Here is a 22,983-nt window from a genome sequence, read left to right as displayed (position 1 = left end):
CCAGGCATGTCTCTTGGTGTCCAAGCAAATATATCGGAGTACCCTTTGAGTAGTGATACCAGGTCTTTTCTAAAATTAGCCTCGAACCTGGATCCTATCTTTATATTCTTAGAAGGATCGCTTACATTGATCAGAATTGTTTCCGTTTCTACAGCGGCCTCTATCTTGGATTGATCCATATTTGATACCAACTGCTGGATCCGGGCCTCTGTATTCTTCTTCATATAGATCTGATCCTGGGCTGTCATCTCTTTTTGGTTGCTTTCCCCTACTTCAATTGTTTCAGGGTTGGTTGCTTGCATAGTAGGATTGGCCTAACCAAGGCCTAGGCTCAATTCAATATCTTCTGTGACTTGGTTGCTTTTTTGCTCTTCTGAGCTTGGTTTGGTTGCTTTTGGATCTGGGAGGGACTCTATGATCTGAACTTCTTTTCTCGCATCATCCCTTGAGTGGGGGCGATGTTTCTTAATACTTTGCTGTTTCTGAAGTACCACAGCCTTTCTCTTGTTGTCTTGATGAGTTTCAGCCATTACCAGAGCCTGGCTATAGCATCTTTCAGCTACCTCATAGTCTCCCTTGATTTCTCCTACCCCGGTTGGTGTTGGGAATTTGATTTTCAGGTGTGATATGGAGGTGATTGCTTGGATCATGGTCAGGGCTGAGCGGCCGATTATGCCATTGTAGGATGAGGGAGTATTGATCACGTAGAACTTTATCACATGGGTAACTTGGTTTGGGGCCGACCCAAATATCACTGGCGAGTATATGGTTCCCTAGATCGGGACCAAGTTGTTTCCAAACCCATACAGAGGGTCCTCTCGGCAATCATTGGAGCGTACGCTCCCAAGCTTCATCCGGTCCACAGTATGCTTGAAAAGTATGTTTACTGAATATCCATTATCTATCAGCATCCTTCTTACTTCGTTGTCAAAAATATCAAGTGTTACCACCAAGGCTTCGTTGTGATTCGGGTTGACCCCTTCATAATCCTTGCTGCTAAACGAGATCATCATCTCCGGGTAGGATTGGACGGAGAACACTTCATGTCCTGAGCCCGGGCTCCTAGGGGGAGAGTGTGACCCTCCTAGGACCACATTTACTATATTCTTACCTTTTCTTTGCCTTTCTTCTCTCTAATTTATCTCTCGGGAGATGTACTAATTCAGGTTGCCTTTCTTAACTTGATCTTCAATGAAATATTTGAGAGAGAGACAATTTTCAGTTTTGTGCCCACGGGTTTCATGATAGTCGCACTGCCTGTTGTAAGGCCTGCTCTCCGGGGGAGTCTGCATTGGCTTTGGAGGATAATAGAATGGCTTTCCCTTGATCTTCTTCAGTATTTCTTCCCGGGTCCTGTTTAGTGGTGTCCATTTTGGCTCTTGCCTAGGTTCTCTTGTTTGCCTAGGTGGGCCGGGATCGCTTTTGGATTATGTCTTAGGACCCAGTCTTTGAAATATTGGAGTGTTTTGTACAACATTTGTCTACTGGCTTTGGTTGCTTTGTTTGAACTTCTTCTCCTGATGGTAACCCCCTTTCGGTCGGTCATCAGAAGTTTTGTTCCTGGTCCCTCCATTCCGAGTCATTCTCATCGCCTGGAGAATGTCTGTTTCTTTTATGAACCGAGCTGCCATAGAGTAGGCAGCGGCCATGCTTTGTGGCTCTTTGTTTATCAACTCTACAATGTACCTCTCATTGTGCTCTGGATCCAGGTTCCTTCGAAATATGCTTAGAGCCTCCCTCTCATCAAGATTCGAGACTTTGTTGATGGCTTCCTGGAATCTCCGCATATAAGTTGAGAGTGCTTCATTATCATACTGGCAGATTGTTTCCAGGTGACACATGTGCATTTCATGTGTCTTATTGGCTCTGAATCTTCTGAGGAAGGCTCCCCTGAATTCTTTTCAGGAGTGAATGCTTCTTGATGGGATCCTGCTGAACCATCTTTGAGCCCCCCCTTTGAGGATCGAGGCGAAGAATCTGGATTTGGTCAGGTCGTTGTAGTAATATATCTGAGCTATCTATTCGAAGTAATTGAGGTGCTCTTCCGGATCCCCCAATCCATCGAAAGAGTCAAAGTTGTAATGCTTGAGATTCTTCTGTCGAGGGATGGCTTCTAGGGAGTGACTGAAGGGCGTGAGTGTCTCCCCAACTTCCAACCCGGAATCTTTTTCCATTTTTCTCTGGAGCTCATAAATCATGTCTTTAAGATCCTTCTGCCCCTCCTCTTCATCGTCAGAAATGAGCTCGGGGGTAGGGTCCCTCCGAGTTCTTTTGCCTTTTGTTTTAGCCAGGAGCCTCTCACCTTCCAACTGCATTCTTTTCTGAATTTTTTGCTCAAGCTTTGCCTCTTCTTCTCTTCTTATCTGTTCCCTCATTTCTTCCAATTTTTTCTTTCTGGTTGCTTCTGTCTCCTTCTTACTAGGCTCTTTTTGATTCTTTTTTGCCTTAGCCCCAATTCGGTCAAAGACAGATCTCCTGGATTGCTGAGAATCCCCAGACTCTTCTTGCTCCTCATCTTGTTCATATTTTATCTGGAGCCGGGCTTGTTCATCTCTGTAGAGCCTGATTGCTTCAGTAAGTTCATTGCTTGTTAAGTTAGCCATATGCTCCTCTGCAACTCGAACATTGGTGTACATGTACTGATTGAGCTCTATGGCAGTTCTGGCATCCCTGACTGGGGTATGTTGCGTCAGTGGTTGCTCCTGGAGGGTCTCCATGTCTCCTCCAGGTTCTTGAACTTGAGAGGGGTCCTGTTCCTGAATATGGGTACTGGCGGAGGGCCTACCAGCGGTACTTTTTCCTGGTCTTGCCATTACCACAATTGTACAAACAACTGACCAAGATTTGAGGCTAAAAATGTGGATCTAAGGTTTCTTTTTTGAAGATTACAAAAAAAATTCAGAATAACAGCAAACAAACTTTCTGGGCTTTGCTAACAATAATACTAAACAAGAACAGCAGGCTCTAGAACACAAAGAAAATATGCAAACTAAAGCGGTTCTGGGTTTTTAAACTATCAAGACTATTAAACCCCAGGCTCAAAGACTATCAAGATTATCAAACCCTAAACAGCCAAAATTAACAAACAAGAGTGGGCTCACACAAACGTGGCCTAAAGTAATGAGCTCACACAAACGTGGCTAAAATGAAAATTCACATTCAAGAAAGGGTATGGTTGCTTTTGTTCTTACAGGTTTAAGATGTGGACTCTCTTAAGAGTTTGCTGATGAAGGTGAATCCAGGGGCACCGAGACCCAAGGATGGAGAGCCCTTCCTTCTAGCGCCAAATGATAACACCGGTGAGCGGGCGGCTCCGTCTGACGCCGTTCCTGGACCTTCTGGGTGTAAATGAGGTGTAGCTGCTGGTTGGGTATCTGCAAAACAACACCGGAAGGAGGGTTTGGCTCCCACGACGCCTCCTGTGTAAGAATAAGAACAGGGTTTTGGAGAAGATGAAGATGTATATATATGAATAGAGAGGTTGTTGTCTATGTGTATGGATATGAGAGAGCGAGTATGTAAGAGTGTGAATATTTTTCTAACCCCTAAATCCTTCAGCCTTTGGGGTATATATAGCCCAAAGGTAGGGTTTAGGGTTGTTACCTCTAAATCAGGGCCGTTGGATCTTGAAAGCAAAGGACGCCTGACTTGGGTGGATTGCTTACACGTGTCCAGGAGAGGACCACCTCCAGGGTGTCCTAACGGCCTTCTGACACACACCGTGTTTGTCTGGTGTGTTGGTTGTTGATAGCTGTCACCGTCACGTGCCCATGTACCCTTCCTCGGCGGGTTGTGGAGTGTGTATGTGCTTGCTGGGACCCCCCTCATGGTGGTCTTGGCCCTGATCCGGATCCAGGTAGGCAGACGGTCCAGGTCCCGGGTCATGGGATGGCCCCGGGCCTGGTCTCTCCATTTGATTGTTCTAGGAGAGGGGGGTCTTGGTCCATCGATCGAGCCTGATATCCTTTAGATCCAGGTTGAATCCTAGTCGGGTCTCTTATACCCTATCAACGAGAAATACCGAAAATAGTATATTTTCAGTCTGTATATATTCGTATATCTCAAGACAAAGAGCAATTTCAACTAACAAATGAAACTTTTGAAATAAATAAATGTAAGCATATATATGATTAACATATATGCTTCTACTTGTTAATTGAAATCCATTTTTTTGCTTATGTACGTACTGTTTAGCCGGCTATAAATTATACATGCCTAGTGTAAAGCATAATGTTATCTAGGGATAGATAATTTTATTTGACCTGATAGATATTCGATCAATTTTGATCTGTTAAAATTTATCTGAATCCCAATTTTTGAATTTAGATCCAAATATAACTTTTATTTTTAGACATGAAATAATTTGCATCTGAATTAAATCTTAAATTTTAAATCGATATCCGATCAAAAGCCCGAAATTTGTTATAAACTCGATCAAACTTATCTTATATAATTTTATATAATAATACATGATTTTTATATATTAAATATTTAATTCTAATTTTTGTAACCGGGATATTGCATCAGACTTAAAAGTATAACTCTCAACTTGTACTCCCAATGCATTCTCCATACATTTTTTTTCCCGCATACGTAGTCATTGGCGAAGGCCATCTTATAAGGGGTTTATTAACTTATAAGATGTAAGTACTTATCGAAGAGTGTTTGTCGACTCAACTTATAAGTCGAATTTACAACTTATAAGCTGATAAGTTCAATGTTGGTAACGACGTACTTTTTCTCAACTTATTTTGAATTTTCACTTTTTTTTATTAATTATAGTTTTTAAATATATGTTTTAAAATGTTAAGTTAATTTAAAAGTCATGAATTAAGATAATAATATTTAAAAATTATTTATTTTAGTTCATTTAAGTTAGAAAAAATCTGACTTATAAGTAAAATTAACCAAACACTTACATAACTTATAAATATTCATCTACTTATTCACTTAATAATTTTAAGTCATACGTTACTTATTTTAAGATTTTCCAAACGGGCATTTACTATCATATTATAATTATACTACCTGAATTATATTACTTAAAATTTTAGGGGGCTCGAACCCCACCAAGATCCCCTTAGATCAGCCTTACTTTTTTGACAAGTCAGATAATCGGTGAATTTTTAATCCTCAACAGACTTAGAGTTGATAATTTTAGTTACGAATTGTTCAGGGATACATGTTAAGCGCCGAATTTCATAATTTTAAGTGATTCATATTTACTAATAATAATATACCCTTTACATATACAAAAATTATATCAATTAAAATAATTAAACTTATGAGATTTGACGTTTAACATGTGACCATGGGCATACAAGAAAAACTGTTTTATTTATTAACCAAGTAACATTAACTTTCCATTATCAAAATTTATTGTTTATCATTGAGGTCTTTAAATTTAGTCATTACATTTTATGTTTTTGATGTTTACATATCTGCTTTAGTAAATTTCAATTTTGCAAATGTCTTGTCAATTTTACACCTTTTAAACTTTTATTTCGATAGCAATAATATATAATTTTATCATCAAAATCCATCTTTTTTTATTCTTTTTAATTATATTTAAGTATACTTAACACAAAAACTATTAAGGGATTTAAAAATAAATAAATTTTGTTATGGAGATCATTATTATCAAATGGAATTAATATTAAGAGCTGATATAAATTGAAAACTGAAATCAATTTATTAGGCTTCGTTGTGGTTGGGCTGGGCTGATATCATTCAAAAGATAAAAAAAATCACGATTTTCAGAGTCCAATAGGCGGCCAGTTGAGTCCCTGGCTCCCTGCTATCCTGGGACGATTAAATTTATATTTAAGTTTACTTTAACATTTGTGTTAAAATATTTGAATAAATATAAAGTGATTGTCAAAGCGTATCGAGTAAGTCTCTCAAATCTTACCGAGGAAGACTTGTAAAGCTTATCAAGGAAGACTTGTAAAGTTTATTGAGGAAGTTTTAATGAAGAAGATTTGAATAGCTTACTTAGTAAGCCTTGGCTTACTTAGTAAGCCTTGTAAACCAACTACTATAAATAGCTCATTTAGCTAATGAAATGAAACACAACTTTCTCTTCATATCTTCTATTCTCCAATACTTCCTCTACATTAAACATAACTACTATTTTCAGTCAAAGTTTATAACACGTTATCAGCACGAGTCTCTGCCAACTAAAGCTTTATATTCTTGAAAGAGCTACGACTTATTCTGAACCACGAGTCCATATCAACTAAAACTATTTCATAAAAGAGGTACATTTTCTTTTCCTCATTTTATTCTAAATATCATTACATATTTATGTTACTGATTGAAATCTATAAAGATGGCTATGCCGTCAAATAATACTATAAAGATGGCTCTGCCGTCAAGTAAAACTACTATAAAGATGGCGCTGCCGTCAAGTAATAATCAAAAGTTTTCTGGTCGGTTATGCCATCGTAACTTTTGTATAAAGTTATTATTTCAACTTGTTTGTTTAAATATTATGTGACATATTATATCTTATTTAAAATCTATTCAGAATGGCGAATCTTGCAAAATTAGAGTTTGTTGCCTTGGATGTTTCGGGGAATAATTATTTGTCATGGGTCCTTGATGCAGAATTACACCTTAGTGCTAATGGCCTAAAAGATACTATTGACCCGGAAAAAATCCCAATTGTTGAACAAAATACAAAATCGATTATCTTTCTTAGGCATCACATCCACGAAGATCTAAAATCTGAATACCTCACTATCAAAAATCCACTCACCCTTTGGAATAATCTCAAGGATAGATTTGATCACCAGAAACTTGTTCACTTGTCATCTGCCCGATATGACTGGATTAATTTGAGGTTACAAGATTTCAAATCTGTAGCTGAATATAATTCTGCTCTTTTCAAGATAAGCTCAAAATTAATTTTATGTGATAAAAATATTACTGATGCTGAAATGATTGAAAAGACCCTTTCAACCTTTCACCCCAACACTATAATCCTGGCTCAACAATATAGGGAGCGTAATTTTTAGAAATATGGCGAGCTGATATCTCTCCTTCTTGTGGCTGAAAAGAATAATGAGTTGCTACTGAAAAATCATCAGATACGTTCCACAGGCTCTGCCCAGTTACCTGAAGTACATAACACGTCATTCCTGAAGAATGAACGTGGGAAAGGGCATAGAGGAGTACGGGGTTATGGACGAAACCGTGGACGTGGAAATTTCCGTGGTCGGTTTCACAATCAATATCATTTTGGCCACCTGAAGTGGAAACGTGATGGTTACAACTCTGGCCACCAGAAATGGCAACGTGAAGTGCCAAATAAAAGAAAGGCACCCCAAGAAGGAGAGAATCGAGGCATCTGTCATAGGTGCGAATCTGAGGGGCACTGGCAACGTACTTATCACACACCCAAACATCTTGTTGAACTCTACCAGTCATCCAAAAGGAATAATGGAAAGAGAGTAGAAACCAACTTCGCTAATTATAATCTAGTTAATAAACCAGTCAATAAGACCTCAAATGAAATAGACACTAGTGCTAATATTTATTATGGTTTAGACGACTAGACTTCATATGTATTATCTTGCTTTACTTATTTCCTTTGTGTTTTACTTATTTCCATTATGTACTCATTTTATGTACTTGTTTCATGTTGTTGTTCTATGTACTCGGTGTGTTTTTAATAAAGATGTTTTTCGTTTATATATGTATAGAGATGGAAGATATATGCATTGTTGACTGCGCAACCACACATACTATTTTACTGAGTCAGAAATACTTCTCACAGTTAACTAAAACCAACTCACATGTCTGGACGGTATCGGGTACATCAAATATAATAGAAGGTTTTGGGAAAGCTAGTTTTCTTCCACCAAACAAGACACACATACACATACAAGAGGCTCTATACTCTAGCAAGTCAACTAGAAACCTACTGAGTTTTAAAGATATCTGTTTTAACGGGTTTCACGTTGAAACTAGTAATGAGAATGAAAAATAATACCTTCTCATCACCTCAAACATCGTTGACATTAAAAGGGTCCTAGAAAAATTCCACTTGGTTTCTTCAGGATTATATGTTACGAGTATACGAGTTCTTGAATCTCATAGTGTCAACATCCCCAAAGTCATAGACCCAAAACTACTTTCCCTTTGGCACGAAAGACTCGGTCATCCAGGAGTATCTTTGATGCGTCGTAATGTTGAAAATTCTGTGGGACATCCTCTTAAAACTCAAAAGATAATATCCCAAGATGAACTTCATTGTTCAGCATGTTCCTTAGAAAAACTGATTGTCCGACCATCCCCAGTTAAGCTTTAAACCGAGTCCCCGAAATTCTTAGAAAGAATTCAAGGTGACATTTGTGGTCATATTCATCCATCTTGTGGCCCATTTAGGTACTTTATGGTTTTAATTGATGCGTCAACTCGATGGTCTCATGTATGTCTACTTACAACCCGAAATACAGCCTTTGCCAAATTACTTGCCCAAATAATTAAACTCCGAGCTCAATTTCCTGACCATCCCATTAAATCAATCCGACTAGATAATGCTGCTGAATTTACATCTGCAACTTTTAATGATTATTGTATATCCGTAGGAATCTCAGTCGAACACCCGGTAGCTCACGTACATACACAAAATGGTTTAGCAGAATCCTTAATTAAAAGAATTCAACTTATTGCCCGTCCCTTACTCCTAAGAGCAAAGTTACCTATATCTGTTTGGGGTTATGCAATACTTCATGCTGCAAATATAATTAGAATAAGGCCTTCTGCTTACCACAAACAATGCCCTCAAGAATTGGTTCTTGGTCAAGTACCTAATATATCTCATTTAAAAGTATTTGGTTGTGTTGTGTATGTTCCTATAACACCACCTCAAAGAACTAAAATGGGACCTCAAAGAAGAATTGGTATATATGTTGATTTTGATTCTCCGTCTATTACAAGGTATCTGGAAGTCTGGAACCATTAACTTGTGATGTTTTTATTGCTCGGTATGTTAATTTTCATTTTGATGAATCTATGTTCCCTACATTAGGGGGAGATAAAATTTTGCATAAATTAAGTTCAGAAATATCATGGAATATCTCAGGATTAAATGATATTGATCCGCATACTAAACAATGTGAATCTGAGGTTCAAAGAATTATACATATGCAAAATATTGCTAATCAAATGTCAGATGCATTTAATGATTCTAGAAATATTATGAAATCATATATACCTGTTGTTAATGCTCCGGCCAGGATTGAAATCCCTGGAAATAAATCAATTTCAGCGGAATTGATTGGTGATTCAAAGCCACGCCAAAAGCGTGGTAGACCTATTGGTGCAAAAGATATTGTACCACGAAAACGGAAATTGATTGGAATTGCCCCAGAAGTGGCAAAAGTTTCATAAAATACCCCACAAGTGGTATTGCCTCCTGAAGAGGTTCAAGCCCCTGAAGTGGCTGTAACAAAACTCCCAGACGTGGGATTACCTCCAGAAGAGAATGTTGCCCCAGAAGTGGCAAATGCTTCCACAGAAGCAAAGGTACCTGAAAACTATGAGATCTCAATGAATTATGTCCATAACACGAAAATACTGGATCGTGGGAGTATTGAGGTTGATGATGTATATGCTTTTTCCGTGGCATATGATATTATTATGAACTCCGATCCTGAACCACAAAGTATGGAAGAGTGTCGACACCGAGATGATTGGCCAAAATGGAAAATTGCGATTCAAGAAGAATTGCAATCCTTGCGCAAAAAAATGTATTTGGACCTGCAGTCCAAACACCAGCTGGTGTAGTACCCGTCGGGAATAGATGGGTATTTGTACGAAAACGAAATGAGAAAAATGAAATTGTGAGATATAAAGCCCGGCTTGTAGCCCAGGGATTCTCTCAAAGACCTGGTTTTGATTACCAGGAAACATACTCTCCTGTGATGGATGGAGTTACTTTTCGTTTTCTAATGGGTATGACTTGTATGAAAAAACTAGAAACACGTTTGATGGACGTTGTGACAGCATACCTATATGGATCACTTGATAATGATATTTATATGAAAATTCCCGAAGGATTAAATATTGAGGACACTAAGCCTCGACATTTATATTCTGTTAAATTACAACGATCATTATATGGTTTGAAACAATCTGGTCGTATGTGGTACAACAGGCTTAGTGAATACTGATTGAATGATGGATATGTTAATAATCAAGTGTGTCCTTGTATTTTCATTAAATGATCATCAACTGGTTTTGTTTTTATTGTTGTATATGTGGATGATTTGAATATTATCGGTACTACTGAAGATATTACTAATGCTACTAACTATTTGAAAAATGAGTTTGAAATGAAAGATCTTGGAAGGACAAGATTTTGTTTAGGTATACAGGTGGAGCACTTATCTTCAGGAATATTTGTTCATCAATCAAACTACACTGAAAAGATTCTTGATCGGTTCTACATGGACAAAGCTCATCCACTAACCACACCAATGGTTGTTCGATCACTCGAGGTTGAAAAGGATACTTTCCGTCCTAGAAAACAAGATGAAGAGGCTCTTGGACCTGAAGTTCCATATCTCAGTGCAGTTCAGGCAAGTGGAACCTATTCTAGTCTTTTGGCGCTCTCATGTATCTTACAAACAACACACGACCTGATATCGCATTTGCAGTAAACCTGTTGGCAAGATTAAATTCTGACCCTATTAAAACGCATTGGGATGGAATCAAACATATATTCAGATATCTTCGAGGGACAATCGATCTTAGACTATTCTTCCCAAACAATTCAAGATCACGGCTAGTTGGATATGCAGATGCTGGATACATGTCAGATCCTCACTTTGGGCGATCACAAACAGGTTACCTATTTACATATTGTGATATTGTCATCTCTTGGAAGTCTACAAAACAGACTATGGCTGCAACTTCATCAAACCACACAAAATTACTAGCAATTCATGAAGCAAGCAGAGAATGTATTTGGCTAAGGTCGGTCATTCAACATATTCGAGAATCATGTGGATTATCAAGTATTTCAGACAATCCTACAGTTCTATTCGAGGATAACTCGGCCTGCATCAAACAACTTAAGAAAGGATATATTAAAGGGGACCGAACAAAACACATATTGCCAAAATTCTTCTACACTCATGAACTTCAAGAAAATGGTGATATTGATGTTCAACAAGTTCGCTCATGCGATAATCTGGCGGATATACTTACAAAATCACTACCTACATCAACATTTGAGTAGCTGAGAAATAATATGGGTATGCAGAGGTTAAAAAGTTTGCTACATCAAAATGTCAGAATGTGAGACATTTTATTCAGGGGAAGACTGTACTCTTTTTCCTTCGTCAAAGTTTTTATCCCCCTGGTTTTTTCCTTGCAAGGTTTTAACGAGGCAATCAATCTTTGCAATAACTCGCATTTGACAATCAAGGAGGAATGTTAAAATATTTGAATAAATATAAAGTGATTGTCAAATCGTATCGAGTAAGTCTCTCAAATCTTACCGATCAAGACTTGTAAAACTTATCAAGAAAGACTTGTAAAGCTTATCGAGGAAGTTTTGTAATACTTAATGAAAAAGATTTGAATAACTTACTTAGTAAACCTTGTAAACCAACTACTATAAATAACTCATTTAGCTAATGAAATGAAACACAATTTTCTCTTCATATCTTATATTCTCCTATACTTCCTCTATATTAAACATAACTACTATTTTCGGTCAAAGTTTATAACAATTTGACAATATTTGTTTACGAAGATTAATAAAATTTACTGAACGAGAATGAATAATAAGATAAAACGGTAGACATATATGGACATCAAATCACTTTGAATGGAAAAATGCTATCACCGTCACCTGGCACGAATCAATTTTAATAAATAGCAATATAGGTTTTTTCGTAGCATATTTTAAATTTTGTTTTAAATTATTTTAGTTTATAGTTTAAAAAAGATAAAATAAATAGTAAATATATTGTAATACAATTTTTTTAATTAAGAAAATAAAAATAAATATTCTAAACTTATTTGTACAGAATCCAAATATAATTTAAATATTTTATTAACATATTTATATATAAATATATAATTTAATTATATAACCGAATTTTCGACCTTTCGAGAATCAAATTGATTGAGCGGTGCGGGTAATGACCATTGTGCGTATGATTACAGATTTTGGAAATTAGAACTAGCCGATTCAAATATTGATATGTGATTTATAGAATAATTTTAAAGAGTTGATAATTAATCCGCAATATATTAAATCCGTCAAATATTTTTAAATAATTTATTGATAATTATTTAAATATAAACCGCTTTCTATAATCACGATTATAGCGATAATGAATAAAATTTACGAGAAATGGAAATAAAGTAATAATATACAGTAGAATTGTAATTTGGGAAAAAAAGGGAATATACCAGAAGTAACGTAACGGAATAAGAATAAAAATGAGATTTGAAAAATGTGAATGTACAGCGGGACTTGCTTGCAGCGCAAATAAATTTAGAACCTACTACAACACAGAACTAGTGCTATATAATAAGAGGGAGAGAAATGTTTATATGTTTTTATTTGAGAGAGATATGGATAAATAGAGAGAGAGATTGGAGAGAGAGACAGAGGAGAGAGATCGTCTGGAGAGAGAACTAGAGGTCAAACCCAACACAACCACAACACCACAACATATACATACAACTATATATACATATCTCCCCTATATAAATGCTTAATTGGATTCTGTTTGAGTAATCATCTCTAAACTTGAGTTTGTTTGTTTGTTTTTTTGATTATGAGGAAAAGCCAAAACAATAATATTAACAACAACATCAACAACACAAATACTACTAGTAGTAATGCCTTCTCTTTACCTAATTCATTCAAACTTATTTCTTCTTGTATCAAAACGGTGTCGTCTTCTGTTCGTGCTTCTGTTTCCCCTCCTTCTGATCATCTCAACAAGGACCAGGTTTTTTTTTCTCCTCATTTTTTACTATTTTTTCGTATTTAATTGTGTTTTCAATTATATAGCACGAGATGATGTTAGTTTTTAGTTTTAAGTTTTTATAATATTTTTAGTGATTTGAATCAGGATGCATAATAAGATTAGTAAGTACGAAACATTAGGATTCATGATGTATGCATCTCGTATTGTTACGCACATCTGTCAAGCCTGCCTAATTATTCTTGATGTATGCATCTCTAGTCTAGTCGTGTTATGCAAATCGTCTGCCTAATTATTTGTGTACAATTTCGTGTTGGTTGAACCCTATTTTTAGTGGTTTGCAGCCACTTCAATATGCACATCTGTATGTCCCGGGTTACAAGTGGAGTATTGATAATGTTTTTGAAAATCTAGCAGTTACCATTGTATTTATACTCGATTCGGACCTATAAAACTATTTCCAACTTCGATTAGCAACTGATCTAATTATGGATTGGAAACAACCTGTTTGTTAATATCTTTAATAATTGAAGATTATTATAGGAGTTACTGTATAAATTTTATTTGACTAAGTAGATAGATGGCTTATGATGAAGGATTTTAATCTAGCATTGCGATATGTAACAAAGTATGGCACACAGAAATATTTAAGATAGAAAGGAAGAGAAAGGGTAACTACACCTCACATCTAGAGTAATTAAGACTCACACTTAAGCATGTAATAGAAATTTAATACATTTTGCCTTTATTACAGTACCAGAATATTACTATATGGGCATGTGGATTAGCCCCCAAGAAAACGCATAATTGAGTAAACCCAAATGAGTTGATTGGCATGACTTTTGGGATATGCATAATAACTCCTACTTATTATGTCATAATTACTATATAATAATCTAGACATTCCCAAAATCTTTAACATATTAATTTGAGAATCTTTACTGTTTGAATTTCCCTTTTTTCCTAATAGAATATATTTTCTCGAACCTGCATCGGCTTAGGGGTCATTTTGTAAATCTGAATGATTTATAATTTTTTTTGTCAAGTGAATGATTTATGTCTGAATTGTTAATATTTATGAGTGATCTGAATAACTAAAAAAAAACTGAATCCTGATGAATAATATTGTTTGGTAAATTATCCGAGTGATATAATTCGAGAATTTACCCGAGTAAAGAGTAGATCATATAAGAAATGAGTCGTATGAATTTTTTTAAATATATAATTAACTATATAAGGTAATCTTAATATAAATTAAACAATGTATATTGACATTATTAGATATTATGCTTTTAAACATAATATTTTAATGACACATATGTAAAGTATATAGTAACATTTATTTAATTATTAGTATATAAAATTGAAGAAAAACAAAGTTTTATAGAGTTAATAATTTTTGCATTTATATGAGCATGGATCTGCAAATCAGTATAAGGCAGCATGGCGTGATGTGTATAGTCAATAGTATTGAGAGAAACACCTGACCGATTCAGTTGACAAATTTGAAATGATTCGCTCAGCAGTTATTTTAACTGATTCTTATTTATTTAGTTGAAAATTGAATGCAACCAACGGTCTTCTTTGTTCAGTTCAGATCTAATCAGCCATTTTCATTAGCAAAAAATTGCCATTTAGTCTATGTCATCATCAATCCTGCATTTTAAAAATCTCAAATTTTTAAACTAAGATTCTGCCTTTTTGTGTGGTTGTTCAACATTGTGAAGATTTAGTGGCAACTGATGCTTTGATTCATGGAAATCATTTGTGTCTTGTTCACTCTATACTGCAGTTTGTTCAATGTAATTTTTATATTATGTTAGTCGGTGCGTCCATTTTTCTGACTTTTTACTATCTAATACAGAATACCCAACTTTAAATATGCAAGTTTTCTTATTTGAACATTTTAGAAATACATCTCATTGTACATGTGGTAGTAAAGTGGATATACTCCTTACCTTACTATTAGAATTTTTTTATTTCCAAAATGATCGGCACTTGAATAGACAAAGAAAAGCTGAAGAAACTATAATGTCAAATAGTATTTGTAGTGCATGTAAGGTTAATAATATTATATTTATATCTCTGATAGACAGATAAGGATACAAATATATGAATTGAAACATTGTGCTACACAATAAGTGATGTTAGGAATTTTTGCATATATATGAGCATGGATTTGCAAATCAGTACAAGGCAGCGTGGCATATTTTTTATAGTCAATAGTGTTGAGTAAAACATCTGATCGATTCAGTTGACAAATTTGACATGATTCGCTCAGCAGTTATTCCGACCGATTCTTATATATTCAGCTAAAAATTAAAGTGCAACAAACGATCTTCATAAGTTTTTTGTACAGTCCAGATCTAATCAGCCATTTTCAGCAGTAAAAAAATGCCTCTTTAGTCTATGTCATCATCGATCCTGCATTTTAAAATCTCAAATTTTAAACTAAGATTCTGTCTTTCTGTGTGGTTGAACATTGTAAAGATTTAGTGGCAACTAATGCTTTGATTCATGGAATCTATTTGTGTCTTGTTTACTCTATATTGCAGTCAGTCCAATGTAATTTTTATATTACGTTCGTCGGTGCGTCCATTTTTCTGGCTTTTTTACTATCTAATACAGGATACCCAACTTTAAATATGCATGTTTTCTTATTTGAACATTTTAGAAATACATCTGTGCATGTGGTAGTGAAGTGGATATACTCCTTAGTCTTACCTTACTATTAGAAATTTGTTATTTTCTAAATGATCGGCACTTGAATAGACAAAAAGGCTGAAGAATTTATGACAAATAGTAATCAAAGTTCATGCAAGGTTAATAGTATTATATATATATATATATATATCAGATAGACAGAGAAGGATACACATATATGAATTTAAACTTTGTGCTACGCAAAAGTGATGTTAGTCTGGACTACATAATTCCATCCTTTAAGAATTTAAGAAATAGATGACTCATGACTGAACATCGAATAAAGTTTTTTTTTGTCAATTAACATAGTTGTGTTTTATTTGTCAGTTAGAGTTCTATCTACATTGAAGTCTCTCCGTGTGTGCATGTGTCTGTACTAATGACTTGTGTACAGCAACAAGTTTGTATAAAGATTTAGGTGATTCATTTTGTTACTCACAACCTGTGGGTGGTTATTTAATGTTCTATTTTGATTCTTGGCCTATTTCTCATTTCCATTTTCTGCCAAATTGGGTTATTGTAGTTTCCCTTTTATTTAAAAACTGCCAGTGGTCTCCCATATAAACTTACTAGTGCGCTGTGCAAATTTACTGGTAAGCAGGTGTTATGGGCTTGCTTTGATCGATTAGAACTTGGGGCTTCCGTAGTGAAAACTCTCCTGCTTCTAGGGTACTCGAATGGATTTCAAGTTCTTGATGTTGAAGATGCTTCAAATGTCGCTGAATTGGTCTCACGTCGAGATGATGCTGTCACTTTCTTGCAGATGCAGCCCATCCCTGCAAAGTGCGATGGTTGTGAAGGATTCATGGATTCGCATCCTCTGCTCTTGGTTGTGGCAAGTGAAGAGACAAGATGTTCTGATCCAGTGCAACATGGCAAGGATAGTTCACTAAGGGATAAATATGAACCTCGTGTTGGAGCTGTTATTCGTTCTCCTACAGCTGTCCGTTTCTACTCATTAAGATCTCACAGTTATGTTCATGTTTTGAGATTCCGATCAGCTGTGTATATGGTCAGATGTAGCTCAAAAATAGTGGCTGTTGGACTTGCTACACAAGTAAGTCTGTACATCTCATTGTTTTATGGTTTTGTCTATTTGGCGGTGTTATATTTTTACAAGTAGTATAGGCTAATATTATAAGGATCAAGGATGCCTCTTCCATTCTACTAACAGTGCAATCAACAATTTTAGCCTAGATCTCAGATTTAAAAATACAGTAATTACTAGTTTATTTCCTGTGTGATTATATATATATATATATATATCTTTAAATATATAAATTATAATGTAGTAGTATTTTATTTAAATGATATGTATAATAAACCTCTGAAAAATTTGGATGTTTGTTAACTTCTAGTAAGAAATTATTTCATATTATATAATGTATGCAATCCTACTTATGCTTATTAAAATGTATTTATTTCTTTCAATAATCTGTGTTACTATATCAGTATATCTAATTATGGGTGAAATAATTATGACAAGGAGAGGTGATTTGTTATATTTTAATCATGCCTATAGTCTCTTGATAATTTGTTGATAATATGTTTCTTCTTATCTTTAGAAATTTAACCCTTGATCTCCACTCTTAATTATAGATAAATGTCAATGTTATAGCTTGTAGTTGCTAGAAATCGAACCTTACTCTTATTCAGTTGTATACAGAACGGGCCCAATTTTTTTAACATCTAATTCGACAGGTGTAATCAATAATCGTTTGGCTGTAGGGATAAGATTTTGCTTATTCTTACTATAATATATATATGTATGATATAGTTAATGTCAACTAGGGATTAGGCCCCTCTTGCAGCACAGATCAATAGGGTTAGCTACCCAGCTAACTTTCATAATTATACACCGTTTCTGTGTAAGTAGATCTAATCGTGAAAGACTATTACAGGATAATATACGGGCAGAGCCAAAGAATGTGAATTATACAGTTACCAATAACCTTATTTAAATGAAGTAAAGGCTCTGGTTTACAGAGAAACCTGACCGTTTAAAAGAGTTTGATCTGAGCTGTACGAGATGAAAGTTAATTACTTATGTGGAGAACATTTAGTTTCATAACAAACACATTGGTTTCATTTTCTCTTTTACTCTCCATGTATTTACTGCATGAGTGATCGTAGTCCGCAATGATCTGAATTTCTTTATAACTAATCTGGATGTGTGCTCAGAGCTTGTACATATTTACTCTTTGTATGAGCGCATAGTTTGGAACTCTTATTCTAACTATTGTTTATCTACGTGCTGCAGATTTATTGTTTTGATGCTCTCACTCTGGAGAGTAAGTTCAGTGTGCTCACTTATCCCGTCCCTCAGTTGGGAGGGCAAGCGTTTAGTGGCGTTAATATTGGTTATGGTCCCATGGCTGTTGGCCCTAGGTGGTTAGCTTATGCTTCTAATAATCCTTTGTTATCAAACACAGGACGCTTAAGTCCACAGAGTCCCAGTATATCTCCAGGTGTTAGCCCTTCTACTTCACCCAGCAATGGGAATTTGGTGGCTCGATATGCGATGGAATCTAGTAAACAATTAGCTACAGGAATAATTAATCTAGGTGACATGGGATACAAAAAGTTCTCAAAATACTGTCATGAGCTTCTTCCTGATGGTTCTGGCTCCCCAGGGTCCTCGGGTGCAAGCTGGAGAGTGGGTCGGACTGCAGCTCATCCAAGTGATGTAGATACTGCGGGAACCGTAAGTCTCGTGCTTAATTTTTATAGATTCATCTTATTTTTGCAAAATTGTTGATTGTTGGATTTTCAACTAATTAAAAAAGATGCATAGATCTTTCATATTTGTTGTCTAGTAATTTTACTGGGTTGAATAGTTAATTGATGTAGTTCTGTAATTGTTTAAGTGCAGCGCTATATTGATCTTTCTTACTACCAGAATTCCAAAAGTGCACTAATATTGAATTTTTATATGCAGGTCATTATAAAAGATTTTGTGTCCAAGGCTGTTGTATCACAATTCAGGGCACATACCAGTCCCATCTCTGCCCTTTGTTTTGACCCAAGTGGGACTCTCCTGGTCACTGCATCTGTTCATGGTAATAATATAAATATTTTTCGAATCATGCCTTCCTACTTGCAAAATGGACCAGGAACTCATAGTTATGATTGGAGTTCTTCTCATGTGCACCTTTACAAGCTCCATCGTGGCATCACTTCCGCAGTAATATTCTTTCGTTTCTGAATCACGTACCATTGTACCAATGTAATTAATGATATTGATTCCTATACTGAAGATTTATAACCTTTATTCATGCAACAGGTTATTCAAGACATATGTTTTAGTCCTTTTAGTCAGTGGATAGCTATTGTTTCATCTAAGGGAACTGGTCATATTTTTGTTCTATCTCCTTTTGGTGGTGAGACTGGTCTTCAAATGCAAAATTCTAATCTTAATGGACCAACTTTACTCCCTCTTCTTTCTGTGCCATGGTGGTCTACTTCATCATACATGCTGAAGCAGTCCTACTCTCCACCTCCACCCCCTCCGATTACTTTATCTGTGGTGAGCAGGATAAAGAATTCCAGTTGGCTCAATACTGTGAGCAATGCGGCATCGTCAACTGCAGGAAAACTCCCGCCTCCATCTGGTGTTGTTTCTGCCATTTTTCATAGTTCTGTAGGCAATTTACAACCCACAACCTTAACTGTAAATCCATTGGAGCACTTGATGGTATATTCTCCTTCTGGCTATGTAATTCAATATGAACTGCTGCCTTCTGTTGGAGGAGATCAAGGTGAATCTTCTCTGAGAAATGGGACAAGTTCAATGGGGCAGGTACAAGAGGAAGAGTTAAAGGTGAAAGTTGGTCCTGTTCAATGGTGGGATGTCTGCCGGAGAGCAGATTGGCCTGAAAGGGAGGAATTTATCGGTGGAAATATTCTTGGTAGACAAGATCCTTCAGAGACAATAGTGTACCCTTCCGAGTATGAAGAAGATGTTACTAAGGAAAAGGAAACGGTGAAACACCATGATCGATTCCATTGGTATCTTTCTAATGCAGAGGTGCAAATGAGATCTGGGAGGACGCCAGTTTGGCAAAAGTCTCAGGTATGTGTATCAGCTGAACGTGATGCTCCAGTGTGTTGTGTTTATCTAATTTGTTTTTTTATTTATATATGTTTGTCATGGCCGTTTTGCCTTCAATTTAGGTTTATTTTTACGCTATGAGTCCTCTGGCATTCGATGAAGAGAGACAAAGTTTATATTCTAATGATGGAGAAATTGAAATTGAAAAGCTGCATGCTCAAGAGATTGAAATAAGGAGGAAGGATCTATTACCTGTCTCTGACCATTTTCACCAGATTCATCATGAATGGGCTAATAGCAGCAGGTAAAAACACACATGTATTTTCTACATTTTCAGTTCTCTACTAGAAATTTAGATACTTCCATGTTTTGAATTCTGAGCTTACAATTGAAGGATATGATATGCATTGAACAAATTTGGAGTACAGAACATGATCACATATGATTATAAGGAGGTGCATGTATTGCATGTACTATCATTCTCCCAGATATACAATTTTCACTATATTAAGCAGCCTAGATACCTTGACCGGAACCATTTTTATGTTAAGTGCTCAATTCACTTCTCTCATGAGAGTAAATCAAACTTTGGTTTCTTGATTTGCAATTTTTCTGGCATATTCTGCAACATGAGGAAGCTTGTGGTGCAAAATATTAACAAGGAATTCATGTTATTGTTAAGTCAATCAGATTTCTGTGTCCCTAAATTTTAGGTTATACAATTTTTACTGCAATAGGGAGGGAAAATTAGGGGTGGGGAGGGGATGGCAATTGGCAATGATCAAATTCCGGACATAATTTATAAGTCAAAACTGTATACATTGATCTGCCTTGTATATGAGCTTAACTAAGCGGAAGTCCATCCAAAGTGATAGCTCACATACTTGATACTTCCTACAGAAATATGTCAGAATGAAATAAAGTAAGCAATTCAAATTTGTACATGTAACCGATGGAATGTTATTTATTAAGATTTTTCAGAAGTAAACATGAAAACCATGTGGCCACATCCAAATAGATAATATTTAGTGTGCAATGACTACTAGATCATATCATTGTTTTCTATCTGTATATGTAATTCTGGGCATATTTGTGGTTTTGGAGACTTTACGTGCTTTTTATTTCTGTACTTTGTCTTCTTATATTTTTGTTAAACAAAAAATAAAAAATTACTATACAATTTATCGCCTAAACGAAGTTTCTGGTTTGGAACACATTTTTGTTCCTTCTACAGGCAGCTTGTGTAGTTGGATAATTTTAATGAAGTAATATTCAATATCTTTTATTAAACATGTGAGTAATGCGGAGAATTGAGCACCTTCACTTTTGTTCTTTTGTATATTTACTAGTATTTAAGAGGTCGTAATATTGAAGAAGTTACGCATGTACTTTCTCTTTTGTTTTTGCACACAACTAAAGTTGTAGTTAGCAACTTATGTTTCTTGTACTGATTCTTATTGGGAATTGAGATGATCACCTGGTTGTGGAGTTAACCAGTTTTATTATTTTCTCTTATCTATTTCAATTATTTCAACATTTAGATTTTTTGATATATTTTCTGTACATGTTATTAGTTGATTTAATCTGACTATTTTTCTGCAGGGGCCTTGCTAATGGTAGATATTCACCTTCCTCTTCTTTGAGTGATGAGGGTAAGAAGTACTCTGATGATGCCAAAGTGCTGACACCTAGTTCAGTTGATAACTTAGTTACTGGTATGCTAACCACATGTATCTAGTGATATATAAATTTTTTTAATCTTGTACCTCTTATTACTAAATATTTTACATGACAAATCTTCATTCAGGGACACCGAGGTCATCAACGACTTTGTCAAAACAAGAGTACAAGGCTACAATAAATTCTTATCCTTCCTTTAGACCAATTTATAATGAGAACAATAAGGTTGAAGGGTCTAATTCTCTGCCAAAGCGGAACTCAATTGGCAGAGCTGCTACCTCATCTTCTCCTGAGCTATCTCCAGTTATAGTCTCCGCATTCGCGGAAGATTATGTTAATAATTATAGTAACATTCCCAGCAAGGCTTCACTTTCCGGGGGAAATATTTCTGAAGAGGTTTTTTCTTCAAGCAGTGTTGTGACGGGTGATGTTTCAAACACAAGTTCCAAACGTTCTGATTCAAGTATAAACATTCTTGAAGATCTAGTGCATGAAGATATGCAGTATTTTCAAGAGGGGTACTTCAAATCAACAAACCTTGATAAATATAATCAATTTAATGAACATATAACTGAGGTCGACAGAAGTACTAGTCATTGCAACAAGGCAAATTGTGACGAAGATGCAGATAGTGATGACATGCTTGGGGGTGTATTTGCTTTCTCCGAGGAAGGTGTGTAACTTCAACTAACTCACTACTCGAATAGTCTTGTTTGTTTTTAGCACGGGTGTAAGCGAGTCAATGTATTCGTGAGCTATTCAAACTTAGCTCCTAAAATACTGCGAATTCGATTTGACAGTGATCAATCCAAGCTTGACCCAGAGCATCTATATATCTATATCCTTACATTAAAGTTCAAAAAATAATGCATTTTTGACGTGTGATTGAGTTGAGCTCGGGTCAAACTTCTCATATTTGAGATATTGTCAATATAATAAAAATTCGAGTTTTCGAGCTGAGCTTGAGCTTATCAAATTTTTATTGACCCAAGCTTTAATCTTAAAATTTATGGCTCGGGATTTGCTTGAGCTTGAACTTTTATTCAAGTTCGATATTCGATTTGGTCTGCCCAATTACACCCCAAGTCTTAGCATGTTGATCCCATAAGCTGTAAAATCCTAGAAATATATCATATCAGGGCGGCGTATTTGCACTTTTTGATTTTTCGAGAAAATTTATGTGTTGGCAGGTTGACATATACTGGCTTCCCTAAGCTGCACCTGCCTTGCTGTCCTTTATTTGTGCTTTGCTCGTCATAGAAAGGTAATGTGTCTGATAAAAATTTCCGGCTATTGCTTTTTGGAAGACTATATTCAAACTAACCTATGCAGTACGGCACGATCTTGTATAAAACCCAGCTTAGCCGGAGGAAAAAAGAAAAAAAAGTTGTCTGGTTTCCTCCCTTCTAATTCTTGTGTACATAGTGTAAATTGAAAAGTAGTTAACATTTGATTTGTGTGGACATGTTCTTTGTCTATGCTGTGTAACAAAATTTAGCCGTCTACCATTCTCAGTAAAAAGATGAAAAGAAAAAGTTGTACAACCCCCCTTCCATTTTACCTATACTACCTGGTTCTGGTTTGCTTGCA

General features: G+C 35.6%; 2 protein-coding genes across 2 annotated transcripts; both read left to right on the top strand.

The window, feature by feature from the left end:
- Window positions 1-10,457: 10,457 nt before the first annotated feature.
- On the top strand, window positions 10,458-12,229 carry LOC141666395 (secreted RxLR effector protein 161-like). The gene is made up of 3 exons (XM_074472382.1): window positions 10,458-10,626; window positions 10,668-10,986; window positions 12,187-12,229. Exons 1-3 carry the CDS (start codon window positions 10,458-10,460, stop codon window positions 12,227-12,229), a joined length of 531 nt encoding a protein of 176 aa, XP_074328483.1.
- A 325-nt stretch (window positions 12,230-12,554) lies between these two features.
- Window positions 12,555-22,983, top strand: LOC141668739 (autophagy-related protein 18h-like). The gene is made up of 9 exons (XM_074475735.1): window positions 12,555-12,983; window positions 16,264-16,719; window positions 17,923-18,366; window positions 18,601-18,846; window positions 18,946-19,734; window positions 19,836-20,017; window positions 21,316-21,428; window positions 21,521-22,066; window positions 22,584-22,983. The coding sequence occupies exons 1-9, from the start codon at window positions 12,807-12,809 to the stop codon at window positions 22,586-22,588; spliced, it is 2,958 nt and encodes a 985-aa protein (XP_074331836.1). The 5' UTR covers window positions 12,555-12,806; the 3' UTR covers window positions 22,589-22,983.

Source organism: Apium graveolens, chromosome 6, assembly GCF_009905375.1.
Source record: "Apium graveolens cultivar Ventura chromosome 6, ASM990537v1, whole genome shotgun sequence".
Lineage (NCBI taxonomy): Eukaryota > Viridiplantae > Streptophyta > Magnoliopsida > Apiales > Apiaceae > Apium > Apium graveolens.
Note: the sequence above shows the minus strand (reverse complement) of the source record. Positions and strands in the feature narration are given on the sequence as shown.